General features: G+C 41.8%; 1 protein-coding gene across 2 annotated transcripts in view; it reads right to left on the minus strand.

Annotated features, from left to right (window-relative positions):
* The window catches only part of UNC5C (unc-5 netrin receptor C), a 382711-nt gene that overhangs the window by 118515 nt on the left and 246235 nt on the right, over positions 1 to 17961 (minus strand). For both annotated transcript variants that reach the window (XM_063136050.1, XM_063136049.1), the window contains exon 3: positions 3117 to 3260. In XM_063136050.1, coding sequence (XP_062992120.1) covers positions 3117 to 3260 — 144 coding nt within the window. The remainder of the gene's footprint in view (positions 1 to 3116; positions 3261 to 17961) is intronic.

Below are 17961 nucleotides of genomic sequence, written 5' to 3' on the forward strand. Positions count from 1 at the left end.
TCTGAATTCTTCAACTCAAGCCCCCTTCACAAGTCCTGTGTGCTCCATTATGGGCCTAGCTCTCAATTTGTGCATCTATGGAAATTATTCAACCCCAACCCCCTGCTACCACTTCTCTATCTTCATTTTCCATCCATGTTAACAAAACAACAACAACAACTAAGCACCACAAATGGAAAATAGTCTAAAAATGAGTCCATAGAATCAGAGATGATTGTCAGGATGTAATGGATGGACACTGGAACCAGCCCCAATTTCAATTTAAAAGCCTCTCTGAGTTTTAAGATGTCTTTTTATGAAATCTTCTAATAGCTTCTACAGTACTTCATGGGAAAAATTTTACACCCCAGTAAAAGGTGTTTTTTTTCTGGGGAAGTCATGCATTTTACTACGAAAGAAATTCTCTTTCACTAAAATGTCAGGCTAAATGCCAGACAGATAGCCAGCTTCTTGTGAGCATTCACCAAAAGCTGTTTGTTTCGTTTTCCCGAAGGCAAAGAAAACCTGACTCTGAGTGATGTGGCTGGCTTCCATTGTAAGTCAAGGTAAACTCATTTCATCCACTTGATAGCTGAATGAGAATCTCCTGCACAAATACTGCATTAGAAAGACAGTCTTCTCTTTGAAAATTAATGAAAATTAAATATTTGTATAATAAGCTAGATATCTGTGTTTCTAGGAACTGTTCACCCTGAGATGTGTCGGGAAGGGAAGGAAGTATAGATGTGACATGAGAAGAAAGAATTTAATATTAATATGAGTGTCAATAGGGTAAAGATGGTTTTTTTGCAATCTTATTCTCTACTCTAATTAAGGCAAAATAGACCACATTCATTCTCTATTCAGACCAGTAAAAACAGTGCAATGAAACGGTTACACAGATCTAATCTACCACCATGGGACTGCATTCATCCTGTCAGAAGATTTATTTGAAAAGAATAACTGTTTGTTTGACTGCAGATAATTTCTTTGGATTAAAGGCCATTACTTGCAGTGCACTTCAGATCTGACAGAATAATAGATCCACATGGTATGACTCTTAAATTCAAGTATCTGTCAAGGGAAATAAATACTCAGTTTTGTTTTGTGAATTTGGAAAACACTGTTCATTTTAATTTCATCTGCAATGCTGAAAGAAATATTCACAGTGGACTTCTAAAATCAGACTAATTCTGTGATTTTTATGAGGTACATTAATTCTAACAGGTGAGTAACAAATATAAAAAGCAATATTGCTTGCAGCGACATCCTTTGAGGATCTGACCCTTATCCTCAGAGGGGTCCCCAGAGTTAACAGTTCAGAAAGAGGATTCAATCACAGAAAGGCATCATGAGGCTTTCACCTCCCCAGTACCTATTTCCCCGAAAAAATCTCAGGGATTGGCTCCTGTGTCACCAGAGAGGGTTGCTTTGCCAGCTTCAGGCTCTGAGGACTCTGGCCGTGAGATCACTGCTACTCCTACACAATTGCAGGTTCAATCTGCTAAAACAGGCCAAGCACCTCTAAGAGAGGTAGCCTCAATCAGTGTAGAGGCATAGCCAGCCAGTTTAAAGGCAATCAAGCTCCTGCTTAAGGCTCAGTCTTGGATCTGTTCCTTGTTGGAGCAACATACAGACAACCCTGTCTGGCCTCCAGCCCCACTCAGAGCTTGCCATGGTGCTGATTATTTCCTGTCTTGCTTCCAGGAGTAATAAGACCTAACCTATCTCTTGCTAAAGAGCTGGCCCATAGCAGAACCTTGCAACCTAGGCTACATTGAAAAGCATTGACCATTCACCGCCTGAGACAGTATGCATCCTATATTTGGCAAATAATTATGTTGACGTTTTAATAACCAAGGTTGGCTGAAGGGAATTTTTGTTCATTTTTCACTTCAAAATCCATCTTTTCTGTGACGACTTTTGTTTGTCCTCACTCCCAAATGAAATGAAGTCCAAGTACAAGTTACTGCATTTGTTCTTACTATCCTTCCCTGACAGATTCTAAGCTCATCACCACCACCACCATCATCTGAATTACTTTGTACATTTGACGGCACTATAATAAGAACAAATACTGCTGCAACAACTATGTCCTTAGCTAGACCAGGCTATATCCTGTGGCGAACCCCAGGATTGTCCCTGTGCGTCCACATGACGCACAAGGGATCCCGCGATCAGGGAGGGATCATCCCTCCCTTGCCCTGGGATAGAGCCCTCCTCTTTGGGCCTGCTTTTTTTGCAGTCCCGGGCTGAGCCCAAGACCGCAGAATGTGTGGCCCATTTCCGCAGCTTGACCCCGCTCCGCGCGACTACTCGCACGGAGCCAGGAGGAGCGCTGTGCCCATTGGGGGTAGGGAAATTAATTTATTTTTTTAAAAAAAATTACCTTTGCACACTACCGTTCATGTGCAGCCGTCGCTTTAAGAAAATTTTAAAAATGGCGGGCGCAACACCTCTCTTCCTGAGGTTGTCGCACCTTACGTGAAAATGGGGGAGAGATCTCGCGTTAATCCCAATACAAGATCTCCCCTCCTCTGTCCCGAATCAAAAGGCAGGTCTAGCTAAGGCCTATATCCCTCTTATAGATGTAGTAGAAATATGGCTTCTACTGCTTCAGAATCTATAAATTGTTGGATCCTATAGCAAAAGTCCAGATAGTCAATTTTTTTTGTTTTTGTTTTCAGTAACATTGGACAGCTTCTGAAGAAATGCACGAGAGAGAAATCCATATTGGCTGGTGAACTATGTAAAAATTATTAAAATAAAATGAATAATAAATAAGTATTAATAAGTATTCATTCTCCTCTTCGATGAGGTCAAAAGTTTAGGAATGATCTCAGCATGAAACAATGGGTTAATAGTCACTAATACAATTCTGAAATAATATCCCTGCAATGTTTGCATAACATCATCATTGTGATACAAGACTTGATTAAACATCTCATACAAATGTAAGCCCTGTCACAAATGAAAATAGAAGAACTGATACTTTAGTGTAATACTTCTGAGTCAGATTACAGCTCATACCATCCAGAAAAAATAAATGTCATAACTTTTGACTTAGGTAGCAGGATGCAAAATTCCACCATCTGAACAAGATAGAATCATGCAGATATAAGAAAGGAAATACTTACATGCAATACGAACATAGGCCTTCCTGCTCTTGGTAGTGCCTGCTGAGCTCCAGGCAACACACTGACACCAGTAATCTTCAGGTCCAAAGAGTTCTTCAACTTGCTGACGTGAAATCTCAATGCTTACTTCTCGAACAATCAGTCCTGCCAAAACACAATAGATAATTGCCATATTTATATCAGAATTGGTGGGGGAAAGGTATCGCTTGAATTGCAACAGCAACAGACATGTAAGTTGTTGGCATAGTCAGGGCAAAGCTTTGAGTCATCAGAGCTTTTTAGCTTTCAGACTCAGAGCTGCTTCAGACATTCACAATAAGCAGAAAAAGTGCAGGGTTCCTTCTCCCACACTTCCAGGGCCCTTTCTGCACCTAAGGATTATCCCAGGAAAATGGAGCCATCGTCCCTGCCTGCTCCCAGGATCCCCTGTGTGGCATTTGGATGCACAGGGACGATCACGGGATATACCGTATTTCTTCGATTGTAAGACTCCGTCGATTCTAAGGCGCACACTAATTTCAGTGCCACCAACAGGGGAAAAAAGCTTTGATGCGAAGAAAAAATAAATTTCTTTGAACATCTTTTATGAGTAGAATTTCTTAGAAAGAGCTGGGTTTTGGGGCCACTGCGCTGGGAGAAGCTTAGGGGTAAGCAAAAAACAGGCGCTTACCCTCCCAGCTTCTCCTCCCAGCTCGCGGCTGCTGCAGGAACTTCCTCTTTTGGCTGCCTGCCTGCAAGTGGAGGAGAGAGACGAATGGAGCTGGAGCTGCCGCGTGAGAGCAGCTTCGGTGGAGCAGCACAGGTTTTTCTGCGGGCGTGAGGGGTTCCAGGCGGGACGCGCGCTTCCCAGCGCGGTGGCTGGGGGGGGACCCAGTGCTTGGGGGTGGGTGAGCCTCCTGACTCTTGGAGCTGCGTGTCTTCCTGGCGCGGCTGACGAGGGCCGGAGCTGCACGGGGCGCGCTGTAGGCTCCAATCAGCCAGCAAAGCAATTTTAGAAAGCCCTGCTTGCTCAGCTTTCTAAAACCAATAAAGCTAAGGAGACTGGATGTTTCAGACCCTTTTTAATGGAATAGAGTCTTTTTGCATCTACCGTATTTCTTCGATTCTAAGGCGCCATCAATTCTAAGGCGCACCCTATTTTTAGACCTGTTTATTTAGAGGAAAAAGTGCGTCTTAGAATTGAAGAAATATGGTAGGGTTGGTGTAGACATGCCCCAGGTCTCATCTAAACTGGAAGATTCATTTTTCCAATTAAGCAATGTATATTCTCCAGGTATGGGGACATAATATGCCTCTTCCAACTTCAGACAAGAAAGCAGAGCTGGCGGCATGATTGGGCACCCACTGAGGCTGTCTGGGACTGCTTTACTGAAGAAAAATATCAATAGGGGAAAAAAAATTAAAATCTGAATGAATGCACACAAGCACATCCACCCCCACCACTAACCCCCCACCCACAGATAAGCAATGGGGTAGTAAACTAACCAGGATAAACATATCCAGCTAGAACATGTCCCTATTTCATCCAAGACCTAGTCAATGGCTCACTTTTCTCTAGGCAGTATGAAAACTCCACTCAACGGTGGAGTTTTTAGGAGGTACTCACCATACAACATGTTCCAGCTCCACTGTTGTGTGAATGTAGGCTCCCATGGAGTAGAGTAAAACTCAACACAGTGTTTGATTGACAGTTCCTCTGCCCTCTCTCCTCCCCCAGTCCTCCTGACGCTATCCCATCAACCATTGCTGTGAAAAAAACAATCCCAGCAGCTCTCCTAGACCGGCACTTCCTCCTTTGGCCACTCTAGCCAGGGAACTCTGTAGCCTGTGGGGAAACTCCACTCAATGCAGCAAGAAACTCCACAGAGCCCTCCAGACAACACGGAACACAACAGTTGTGCAGGAACTCTCCTCTGCACAGCATGGATATTCAGGGTGGAGTGTTGTTGTTTTTAAAAAACTTCCACCATGGGGTGGAGTTTTCCCTACAGACAACACATTTCTCAACGGTGGTGTAACAACTCCACCATTGAGTTCTAAAACTACCATTGAGAAAAGTGTTGTCTGAACTGAGCCAATATCTTACTGTCAATATCTTACTTTCAGGTCTCTCAGTCAGTTCTAGCAGCTCTGACTCTTCCTTTCCTTTAGGCCTCTGGCCTTCTATCCTTCCTTTTTCCTCTGTCTTCCTCTCTCTTGCTTTTCTGTTTCTCTCTTCCTTTGGCTTCTAAAAATATTTTTCTCCCCAATTCCAAACAATCAGGACAGCAGTTTCTTGTTTATTTCTGCAAACTAAATTTCTGTTTCTTTAGTTAAAATTTTCTCTCTTCCACTGACCTTCTATTGAACTTTATAATCTCCTGCTCCTCTGAGTACAACTTCCTGATCTCTACATTCTACCTAAACATCTGACCTCTAAATTATTAGGTTGTATCCAATATCAGTCTTACTTAGAGTAGACCCATTCAAATGAATGGGAATTAATTTAGCTAACACTGGATACAATCCTTAACCTGACTAGTACACTAAACATACACTTAACCCCTAAATATCCTAAAACCAAACTAAATACAATCATGGAGAAAACTTCTGTTCTTTCACAGCTCCAACGTTCTTTTTAACGAAGGGTCAATAAAAGTGCCCGGGGGTGGGGTGGGGCTCATATTAATTGCAAAAATGCCATTTCTAAAATTCAGCACTACTAAATACTACTCCACAAATACATACTGAGTTTCTTTTTCTATATACGATTGTTAGGAAACGTAAATGAGAAAATGCCTGGATCTCAATACACAGTTTGACCTTCATTTAATTGAATGGTTATATAGCCCTGCTCACATGTCCAGTGAGATTACAGCAGCCCAGCCCAGAATTTTTCTACTGAGAACAAACGCGTCCTGTCTACATAGCTATCTACAGTCTTCCTGCTACATGCATTGCAAGGTCATATTGATAACACAAATGTCCCTAATTGTATATTTGTGTCCTGAAAGCGAAACCAAGGTGGCCTTTCACTTTTGCTTCCAGTATCACAGAGGTTTCACTGAGGACATCAGCTATTAATTACCATACTGATACAGCTGTATGCTGCCACTTATGTTCTAAATGCATGCCGATTCAATTAAAAACAACAACCAAAAACCTCAACATTTATAACAATAGAAGAACTGAAGCATATAAAAGCAACAGTAATAGGGGAAGCCTTAATGAGATTCCTGCAATGGTTTCTGTTGTATGCTTTTTTTCCCTTTCTTTTTTTTAAATCATTATTCTTGACATTTTGCCCATCAAATTATGAACTACTTTGGGGGAAACACATGTAAAGACTCAAACTATAGCTGTTGAGGTTCAAAGGACTGAAAAAGGCATACATATTTGGAAAAGCTGCAAAAACAAATATCTATGCCCTTCTTTCCATTGAAGAGCTCTTGATTCCAGGAAGAGGTCCTAGGGATGCCATCCCTCCTGTTTACAGTGTGGGGAGTTTATCTTATTGTGATGGGTAGTCTGGAATCTTATTGTGATGGGTATTCTGGAATATTTTGAACTCCATTTTTTCTCTCTCTCCAGGTAATAGATTTTTGCCTGTTTTTATAAAACTAGCTTTGGAAATGCAGCCTTTGAAAGCTAACAGAGTTATGCTTCAACTCAGTGAGATGAATATCAGTTCACTTTGCTTAGATCATGGGTGGGCAACTTGTGGTCCTCCAGATATTTTGGCTTACAACTGCCATCAGCCCTAGCCAGTATAATCAATGGAAAGGGATGATAGATGTGTGCTGTCTCCATGACTTTGTGCCCTGTGTATAGACACTTTTCTGCCAGTTTAACGCAAATCTCTTTAAATCCAACAAATCTCTATTTAACAGTCTTCTTTAACAAAACAGTAAAGAATGAAAACTTACAGTCCACAAGAATTAAGGAGGTAATCTAGTGGGAAATAAGTAATGGATGCTGGATAAAAAGGGGTGAGATCTGTTCAAAATGGAATATGCTCAGTCAGGTCTTCTGTGCCTTTTGCCTCTTTTTGCTGACTAGGCCAAAAATGAGAAAAAACTCACACCCAAAGCGAAGTCCCTACTGGTCTATTCCAGACTGCTAGGTCCTAGCTACAACAGGCCTGGCTAGCAGATCCTTGGGCCTAATCTACACCAAGCAGGATATTGCACTATTGAAGCAGTACGAAAGTGTTATATAAGAGACAGGAGCCACACTACTGCTTTATGTATTGAAGTGCACTGACAACTCTTGGGGCCCATTGACACATACCATATACCGCTTTCATACCACTATATCCCGCTTGGTATGGCTCCTGCCTTCTATATACCACTTTTATACTACTTTCATAGTGCAATATCCTCCTTGGTGTAGATTAGGCCTTGATTTCTCTGCTTATGGCTATAAACATACACATTTCCTAGACTTTAAAGAGCTGGGGGCAATAGGAGTGTAGACTAAAACATCTGGCCCAAATCCACACCAAGCAGGATATTGTACTATGAAAGTGTTATAAAAGAGACAGGAGCCACACTGCTACTTTATAGCAGTATTGAAGTGCACTGACAACTGTTGTGGCCCATTGACACATGCCATATACTGCTTTCATACCACTTTCATAGTGCTATATCCTGCTTGGTGTAGTTTAAGCCCTGGAGGGACAGAGGTTGTCCACTACCTGGCTTAGATCATGGGGTTCGCGTATGACTATGATGTGTTTGATATATGCTAGCCTTGCAACAGTATTTTGTTTCAGAAATATTAGTTTAGGAAGTAAAAGAAACTTCTTGTCAGATCGAATGCCTAAGGCAGCTGTACAGCTTCAACAACTGGAAATGGGATATATATTTTTTCCAGTCTTGCATCAAGTCAGCTAAACTAAATCTTATCAGCCTTTGCTAATACAGTTGAAATCCCTAATAGGACAACACTTCCTAGGTGTGTTGGAGAAAATGAAATTTGTTAAAGCATTTGCGATGGCAAAGAATTTATTATGTGGGCATATGATGTGATATTGTAGACCATACGGAACGCCTATAATTTTTCTTTGTGATCATCTGGTGCTGTAACACATAAATGCCTCACGTGGGAAATGCTACCTTTAGGAAGAGAATACCTGTGCAGTATCTGAACTTTTACTATTACATGAAGTAGAAGAGAAAAAGAAAAAAGGTGCATTCATGCCTTAGTAGTGGTAGCTACTTTTACAAGGGACTAGAGACCACTTCAGATGTACTCTTAACTGCACTTCAAAGATCAGGACCAGAGCATAGGACTTTATGCTCAACTGCCTCCGTCATGCCTCACCCCCTACACAGCTCTCCTTTCTCCTTTTTTTTCTTTTCAGAAAAATATCAGGAGGTACAGTGGTGGCAGCAGCAGCTCCTGGTCCTCCTCCTCTTGATCTGATACACCATTTTAATAGTAAAGGTTTTCTTCTGCTTAAGATATGAGTACCAGTTATTTGAACCAATCAGACACAGCGTTTGGGGGGAACAAGGCCCCTGAAGATACAGGAGCAATGAAGGTCAGACTTTTTCTCATTCTGGTGCCCTCATTGGCTGTGTTCCTCAAAAGCAACATCTGATTGGTTCAAATTCCTCCTACTCAAACCGTAAATTTAAAATGGCATGCATGGGGCATTCAGGTTTGCCCAACTGGCTGTCACAGCACTTTTGTTTGCTAGTGGAGCTGGTCCAGGCAAGGAGGAGGGGTTGGGGAGAAGGAAGGAGCTACCATTGCTAATTCAGGGAATCATTTGGGATCCCTCCAGACCCTGGGTTTCTGGACTTGTGCCCCACAGCCTGGTCCTGGCTGCCCCAATGCTCTCTGTGTCCCCTTTTTGGAACAACTCTCTGACTGTTAAGCTTAACTCAGTGGTTAAACATACTGATTTGGATCTAGAGAACCGCAAGCATGTTGTGCAAGATGTCCAGGTTGAAGAGCACATCTGTCCTGGTCCTATATGAAATAGCCTTCATCTTACCTCGCCAACGTTTTATTTATTTGTGTTTGACAATTAGACCCAGTTTTTAAATGTTGTGTTTCCTTCTTAGGAAACTGGTTGTCAGGCTGAAATTAGGACTGAATCTAGTTGATGGCAGTTGCCAAGGCACACCTCAGGTTTAGGATGCCAGCTTGCTTCAGTCTTATGATAAAATCACAGTTGTCATTTAGGGAGTAGCAGGGGAGGTAGTTTTCTGCTGCCCTCCCCTCTTTTGGCAAGCATATGTCTATTCCTTGGGAGCACTGATACCTTTCGCCAGCTCACTCGTTGCACATGCTGAGTGACTATAACACAAACAATTAAATGGATCTGTTAGGAAGGGGTTATGAAACTAAGCAGTCCTTGCACACCAGGAGATCACTAAGATGAAAAAAAGTTTTTTAAAAAATGAGTTAATTGATTCATCTAGTTTCTGGCAGACAAGAACCGGCATCACTCATCCAGTTATACACACAAAATCCACAACTGAATAACTGCCAGTAACCTCTGAGAAAAATCTGGGAAATTGCAAATTTGCATACATTAATATATTTGCATAAATTCAAACACCAAGGCTCAGAAGCATGTGCTTTCCATTTAAAGTTATGTCATAACAAACTTAATTGTAGGGGAATAATTGCATGAGTTTGCAGAGGCCCAGAATGTTCAATAAGTGCTGCACACACACACTGGATAGAAACCCAGTAATTAAATGGTGGTAATGAAATGCCTTGTGCCCTCATTTATGGCACTGTTTCTGCTGTTTTCCATAGTGAGCAGCAATAAAGCCACAACATCCTGGGACAGAGGAACTCAGTCCTTGAGTTCATAAGCCTTTATTTTTCAAATGTAGAAAACACAAAAGAGAACTTTCCAGCAAAAGGCCATTAGCTCTCAGGCCTTAGCTAGACCTAAGGTTTATCCCGGGATCAACCCGAGGTCATCCCTGCCTGCTCCCAGGATATCCTGTGTGTCATTTACATGAACAGGGACAATCCCGGGATAAACTTTAGGTCTAGCTAAGGCATCAGTTGAATACCATCTTCAGGAAGGGCTAGGAAACACTCTTGCATGAAACCCTGGAGAGCTGCTGATCTCGATGGATCAATGAACTCAGTGACTGGGTTCAGACAACCCAACAACCCACTGACAAGGGTGGAGTATGACTTAAGTGTAGGTTGTCGTTGAACTGTGGTTTGTTGTTGAAACATGGGTTTTCATGTACCCAGCTATGCTTACAAACCATGGATTGTTAACCACGAACAACCCATGAACAGAACCCATAGTTTGTTGTTGGGTTGTGAACTGTGCTTTCTTCACAGTTAACAAACCATGGTTTGTTATCACAGCTGGATTCAGACAATATGATAATCCACATTTCAGCAACAACTCATGGTTCAACGACAAGCCACACTCAAACTACATTTAACCCGTGTTACAGTATTTTTTTTTTATTTTTTTGCCAAAGGTGGAGCTGATAAATTAAATCATATTCTAGCTCTATGAATTTTTAAAATATAGTATGCTAGGTGAGTTAGTGTTCCTTAATTCTTAGCATATCTCCCCCTGCCTCACTATTTTGCATCTGGCTCTAGTTGATGAACCTCAAGGTCCGGGGGAAAAACAAAGTAGATCCCACCAGCCTGATATCTTTCTATCCCTGGCTTGATGGTAGCCTAGCTGAAGCTAAGATGATCTAAGCCTAGTTATTGCTTGGAAGGAAGATGAAAAGATGCTGCCATGCAAGGAAACCTTTATCTTATTCCCCTGAACAAGGTTGTCATCTACCAAATGCAAATGACATTAAAAAAAAACCTTAGATTTCAACCGTGAAATATACAACTAGCATGACATTTGGAGCCCACTGCATTGTTAATCCTATATATATTTTCTTTTTATTAACTTTCTTTTTTCAGCTTTGCCTTCTTTGAAAAGATTGTGATAGAAGTGAGGAATGAACTGCTCCTTATTCTTCAGTGAACTTGCTCAGATGATGATTTCTGGGGGAGTGTGGGAATTGGACTGAGTACACTTTTCCCTGGGATGCCTTCATGCAAGAATCTATTGCATGCCAGTTCTGCCTAGCACAATTTCTGCAAGTCCAATATAAAAGCAGCGACAGTCTAGTGCCTCGAAATAAGAGTTCCATCACCTTTTAAATAGGCACAGTGGGTCAAAATTGTCTTTTGGGATTCATCTGAAAACCAATGGCAATTTCCACCACAACATTTCTTGTTCCATCAAACTGGTGACGTTCATAGCCAAAAGTGTATATATACTTAATAAAAAAGAGTTTTTATTATTAAGCATGTTCTCCACTTAAACAGAGAGTAAGGCAACATTAGAAGTGACTTAAGCGTCAAACTGTGATGCTAGCATAGTTTATATTTACCAGACTCAAAATATGAAAATATTCATCTCCACGTTATAAAGTGAGTGGTATATCCCACAAAGGTTCTTTCTCTCATATTGTAAAATTAGTGCCTCTCTCTTTAGTATTTTGAACATCGCCATCCCAAGCTCCAGGGGCCCTGGAAAATGTCATAATCCCAGGGTGTCTGAGTCCTTAATATGGATAGCAGGTGCACTGTACATTCTTGTTCCAGGGCTCATTGCAGCTGGCATGCTACTGTCCCGATATTCACAACTTCCCATATTCAAGGAGCCCTGGGAATAATTTCTCAGGGTCCCAGGATTCCTGTAGAAAGGCTCCTGAGAAAACTACAATTATGTCGTTGTATGGCATGGATCCTCAGGGATTTTCCTGTCATTACAACAAAAACATCAAACCACAGAATACATCTGCTGAGAGAGAGTCGATATATGATTTGCTGGTGGATTTGTGGGGGAAACAGTTGTAAAAATCTTGAGGATCCATAAGGCTGTGTACATCAGATCAATTTTTTTCTACCTGGTAAACATGAGATATGTTTTTCTTTACTGTGCAATCTGTAGACACCAAAGTAAGCTGGTTTGGGTGGATGGAGGTTATCTGCGGGTGGGTGTTTTTCCTCTCTATTTTATGTGGGGGTGCTTTCTTTTTCTCCGGGTCATTCAAATGGAGGTGTGTTTTTTAAACCCTCCTGTGTGGGTGTGTGGAATTTTGGGATAAAAACCGGTGGAGAGAAAATCTTACCCCCATCACTCTCTTCTCTGAAGCTACTCAGTTGTGGCAGGACCTGAACATAACTTAAGGGTGGCTGACTATTTCAGGACATAAACATGTTTTCCATATTAAGAAAAGTTAGCCCTATTCTGGGGGTAGGGAAAACATGTTTACCAACTGTCTCTGGAGAGGCCACCAGAGACGGAGGAAGCAGCAGCCAGGCACCTCTCCACCGTGCCTGGATCCAGCTCCAGCTGAGAGCCCCCTCCCTCCTGCTGTCAACTGTAACTGCTGAACTTTACAACTAAGATTGTAGTGCCTGAATTTGCTTTCCTTTTCCCCCTCCTCCTCCTCCTCCTCCTCCCTCCCAATCCCCTTTCCTTTTGTGTCATGTCTTTTAGATTGTAAGCCTGTGGGCAGGGACTGTCAAGAAATACTTTTGTAAGCCGCCGTGAGAGCCTTTTTTGGCTGAATGGCGGCATAAAAATCCTTAAATAAATAAAATAAATAAATAAAAATGTTTACTGGCTTCCAAAATGAGGACCTCAAACAGCCATAAAGGATTTCTCTTGAAATACTTCAAAGCACATAGTTTGCAGTGTTTGTTACTTAAAAATTAATAAATAGGTTGGGTACAAATAGGTTCCAGATGTAAGAAGAAAGAATTTTTGCTCAGAGAAAAAATAAATAAATGCTGTCTGCATCTAAACTGGAGGCTGATGATATTACATTGGCATCTGCCTCATACACAAGACATTATCAAGTGGGATCTTGAAGACATTCTCTGGAAATAAATTATCTAACTCGGAAGTGCGTGGACTCACAGTATCAGGGCGAAATGAAATGTTCTGATAATCTCACATAGCAAAGCTATGCTTGATTAGTTTGCTTACTTGAATATAAGCTCATGTGGCCCCAATTTAGATCAGGAACATGGCAGTTCAGAAGGAGATATTTAAGCTTCACCCCTCCTGCTTTTTCCCTGAAATTCCCATGTGGCACCCAGAGTTAACAACGTGATCCAGGAAGATGCTGGTTCAAATTTAGTTTCTGCCATGAATCAATTAAGGCTGCAATCATATACACACTTAACTGGGAGTAAGTCCCATTGAACTCAATGGGGTTTACTTTATTTATTTAATTTTATTTATTTATTACATTTCTATACTGCTGAGCCAAAGCTCTCTGGGTGGTTCACAACACTTCTGAGTAGACATGCATTCAATTGCTCTCTATGTAGCTGTAGGCAAGCTAATATCTGGATACCTCAATCCTTCCATCTGCAATGTAAGTTTAATAATAATGCTCTAACTTACAAGATTGTTGTAAGGATGACAAATAGTAAATGTAAAATACTTTGAGCAACCCATAAGTATGGACGTATGGATTTCATCAGGCACCTTTTGTGAATTGTCAGGCAACTGTCATCCACTCATTGACAGAAACTGATTTTTCTCAATTTCCTGAACTTGCATTCCTAAACACTTGTGCAAATGTTGTAACAAGTGAACTTTAGGTTGGGTTTGTGAACAACCCCAAATTGGAAAAAATGTGTATTTGTCTATGTGCTGCTTAGGCTCTGAAAATTCTCCTTTTCTTTAAAATCCTTCTTTTCTATCAATAAAGGTTGCTTTCTCTTTCTCCCTATCTCTCCCTCTCAACTTGCCATTTCACCCTCAGTCCTCTTCCCCCTTCCTAACAATAAAGTTGCCAGCTTTATGGCCTTGTGAGGGGAACTTCTTCCTCTCCTTGATGTAAACACAGGTGCCACGGTGAACTTATAAACCTTTGCCTGAAATTTAACCAATGTAGAATGAAATGAAATGTATGCCAGTATGACCTCGAGTGTGATGCACATGTAAACAATTTGAATGTCCCAGTGTTTTCTCAAAACATAAAAAGTGTCAATGGATCTTATCAAGAGAAGGAGGGGGAATGAAGCAGAGACAGGCCCTGGCTATAGTGAGAGGAAGGTGCAAAAGAATGTGGGTGACCTTGGGTGCCAGGAACAGCAGAAGGAGGGAGGGAATTGGATGTACACCAGATGCCCCAATTCCTCGGATGTAGCAAAGCAGAGATGGGTCTGAAGGGAGGTAAGACAGATGTTCCCAAAACAACAAAGGACAAAGTGTTTATGGCTCTGCAAGCAACCTTGGGAGTCACAGTAAGGCCGTCAGAGGTGCTGTGAACCTCCATCCAACCAGCAGCTTTGACTTACTTCCTGGCCAGGGAAAGTTATCTGTAACATATGTCTGGGTGAATTTCGTGGGTGGAATTCATTGTCCAAGGCAAAGATAAGGGTGGGCCGTCTTGCTCTGTCATACTGCACTATTTTGCATCAGATTATTCATCCAGCTGAGGGGGCGAGGGAAGTGCTTCATTAGCATGACTCCTGCCGGGATCCAAAGGACATTGTGTCCCAAGACTCAATTGGCAGAGACTGTATAATCCAACAGAAACAACAGTGAAAAACAGTGCCACAGTTGTAACCAGAGGTTAGCGTACTCCTAAGGGGTTGTACTACCAACCCACAGGAGGAGGGAGTCCCTCTAGTGTGCCTCACGCTTGCCCATTGACAGTAAGTGCGATCCAGTGGTTTCCACTTCCAAGTCTTAGTTGGCTGGATTGGTACAACTCAGGGTTGTGCTATTGATCAGGAGGAGGGTAAAGGGGACTCTCGGGCATTACTCACTCTTTCCCATTGACAGCAAGTGCGATCCAGGGGGTTCTGTTTCCCAACCCCAGATTGGCTGGGCTTGCACAATTCTAAGCATTTCTGCCTTCAGAGGGTTCATGTATAACTCTGTAAAGGTTTATAACTAAGTTTTCTGCCCAGAGGGTAAATTTGGGCAAAAAGAGATTTGTGCAAAAAGAGATTTGGCTGAAATTTTGGCAAATTGCAAATCTGTATTTCACAATATATATATATATATATATATATATATATATATATATATATATATATATTAAAAAAACACTAACAGTCCCCAGATTTTGGGAAAAATGCATAGCTTAGCCTGCAAGTCAAGCACGCCGGGGAACAATGTCAAGCCAAAAATAAAAACAGATTTTCTGGCAACAGACATCCCTCCTTACAATGCATTGGTATGTCGATGGAAGACGAACTATTTTCAATAGGACTTCCTCCCTAGCAAGTGACTGTATACAACACTGCAGACCTAGCCAATCATGGTTGTCCAGTTACACTGGGGTTAAAATGATTTCAAAAACAGATATAGGCTTCGGTTCATGAGCATAAATACATTTGTGGCAGGCTGTCTGTGCTGCTCACGGCTTTCTGTCATTCTCTGGTTCTTTATTGTCACATTTGGGGATCCCTGAGCAATTCTTTGAAGGACTGGTACAAGTGAAAAGAAGATGGGGAGGAAATGTCCAAGCAGAGAAATGTGGCAAAGAGTGCTGGCACTAGTTATTCTTGCACTTGACAGAAAGCCCAGGGTGGCTTCATTGGTTCCTTTATGGATAAAAAGCATATGCAAATGACAGAGTATGAAAGACGGACAGAAAGAAAAGAAAAGAAGAAGAAGAAGAAGAAGAAGAAGAAGAAGAAGAAGAAGAAGAAGAAGAAGAAGAAGAAGAAAGCCGCTTGGAAAAATAAGTCTGCCAGAGATTAATGTTCTACATAAACTTCACAAAGAAAATCTCTGTACTCTCGCATTCCTGGTTCAGTGGATTTACATGATCTTTCCTAATGATCTGGCCCTTCAGCACGGTCGTAATGCTTCCCTTGTTCCCAGCTATAAGTGCTCATGCAAAACGGAAGCACTTTGGGGCAGTTTAGAGCTGGCAGATGAATCTCAATGTGCAGAAGGGAGGCGTAATGGCTCTTTAGGACTTGCTAGAAGAGGCTGAGGAAAACAGAATGAAGGAAAAACAACAGCAACCCTCTTCAGCCATTTGGGACATTAAGAAAATGTGGCACAATATGGTTATACCTTGCTAGTGCAACCACAGGCCAAATACATTAAAATAAACATGATTTTGAAAATAAATATTTCCCCCCAAACTTTTTTTTTTTTAATCGTCTATACTACATAAGTTGGAGATGCTGCTTTGATGGAAAACGACCTTCTTCCCGTGACCTTGATACTGTGTCACAGTTCAGTGAATGATGGAGACATCACGGGAATAAGCACAATCAGCAAAGTGACACAAGGGGTCACTAGGGAGCTTTGTTGGAAACATGTTTTTGCTTTTTCTTAGTTCATACTGTGCAGAACAGTAGGACAAGGGTTGATGTCGAAAATCGCTACTTCTCCCCTCTTCTGTTGTCAGTTAGGGATCATATTTCACAGCTAACTTCAAATCTTGACATTTTAAAAAATAAGAAAAATAAAAAGAAACCCAACCAATCTCAAAGGTTTCTTACCTCCCCAGCTCCTTTTCAGGGCATTGTCAAGTAAAGTGACTTTCTTCAGACAGACAGTGGCTCTGGGAGTTTAACGTCTGCTCCAACGTTTTGAAGCACATTCAGGCCTCTGAGAAGCAAGAAGTACTTCATCCAACTCAGACTACCAAGGCGCAACATCTCTTAAAAGGGAATACATGCGTTGTCAATGGAACAGGGTGTGAAAAAGTGGTGCTGAAGTTTCATATCTTTTGATATGAAAAGATATGAAGGTTGTCACACAGAGGAGGGCTAGGATCTCTTCTCGATCTTCCCAGAGTGCAGGACACGGAATAACGGGCTCAAGTTAAAGGAAGCCAGATTCCGCCTGGACATCAGGAAGAACTTCCTGACTGTTAGAGCAGTGCGACGGTGGAATCAGTTACCTAGGGAGGTTGTGGGCTCTCCCACAATAGAGGCATTCAAGAGGCAGCTGGACAACCATCTGTCAGGGATGCTTTAGGGTGGATTCCTACATTGAGCAGGGGGTTGGACTAGATGGCCTTGTAGGACCCTTCCAACTCTGCTATTCTATGATTCTATTATTATTATTACTATTATTTATTTATATAGCACCATCAATGTACATGGTGCTGTACAGCGTAAAACAGTAAATAGCAAGACCCTGCCGCATAGGCTTACATTCTACTAAAATCATAGTAAAGCAATAAGGAGGGGAAGGGAATGCAAACAGGCACTGGGTAGGGTAAACAGGCACAGGGTAGGGTAAAACTAACAGTATAAAGTCCGAGCAACATCAAGTTTTAAAAGCTTTAGGAAAAAGAAAAGTTTTTAGCTGAGCTTTAAAAGTTGAGCTTGAGCTTGTAGATCTCAAATGTTCCGGAAGAGCGTTCCAGGCGTAAGGGGCAGCCGAAGAAAATGGACGAAGCCAAGCAAGGGAAGTAGAGACCCTTGGGCAGGCGAGAAACATGGCATCAGAGGAGCGAAGAGCACGAGCGGGGCAATAGTGTGAGATGAGAGAGGAGAGATAGGAAGGAGCTAGACCGTGAAAAGCTTTGTAGGTCAACAGGAGAAGTTTATATTGGATTCTGAAGTGGATTGGAAGCCAATGAAGAGATTTCAGAAGTGGAGTGACATGGTCTATGAAAATGCCTACCTGCACAATGTGGAATAAAATGTTGCCCCTGTGTCTGTATGCCTCATGAAATCCCTATTGACTCCATTGGGGTCACATAAAACCCAGCTTCATCTTAGGAAGCACCAATAACTCTGTTGGTTACTTATAGCAAAAATCTATATTGAAGTCAATGGGAATAAGGCAGTTTCAATCCTGCTTGCAGATTGCAGTGATGGTGGGTCAGTGAAAAAGGCTTGAGTGAGTTATTCA

This window comes from Elgaria multicarinata, chromosome 10 (genome assembly GCF_023053635.1).
Source record: "Elgaria multicarinata webbii isolate HBS135686 ecotype San Diego chromosome 10, rElgMul1.1.pri, whole genome shotgun sequence".
Lineage (NCBI taxonomy): Eukaryota > Metazoa > Chordata > Lepidosauria > Squamata > Anguidae > Elgaria > Elgaria multicarinata.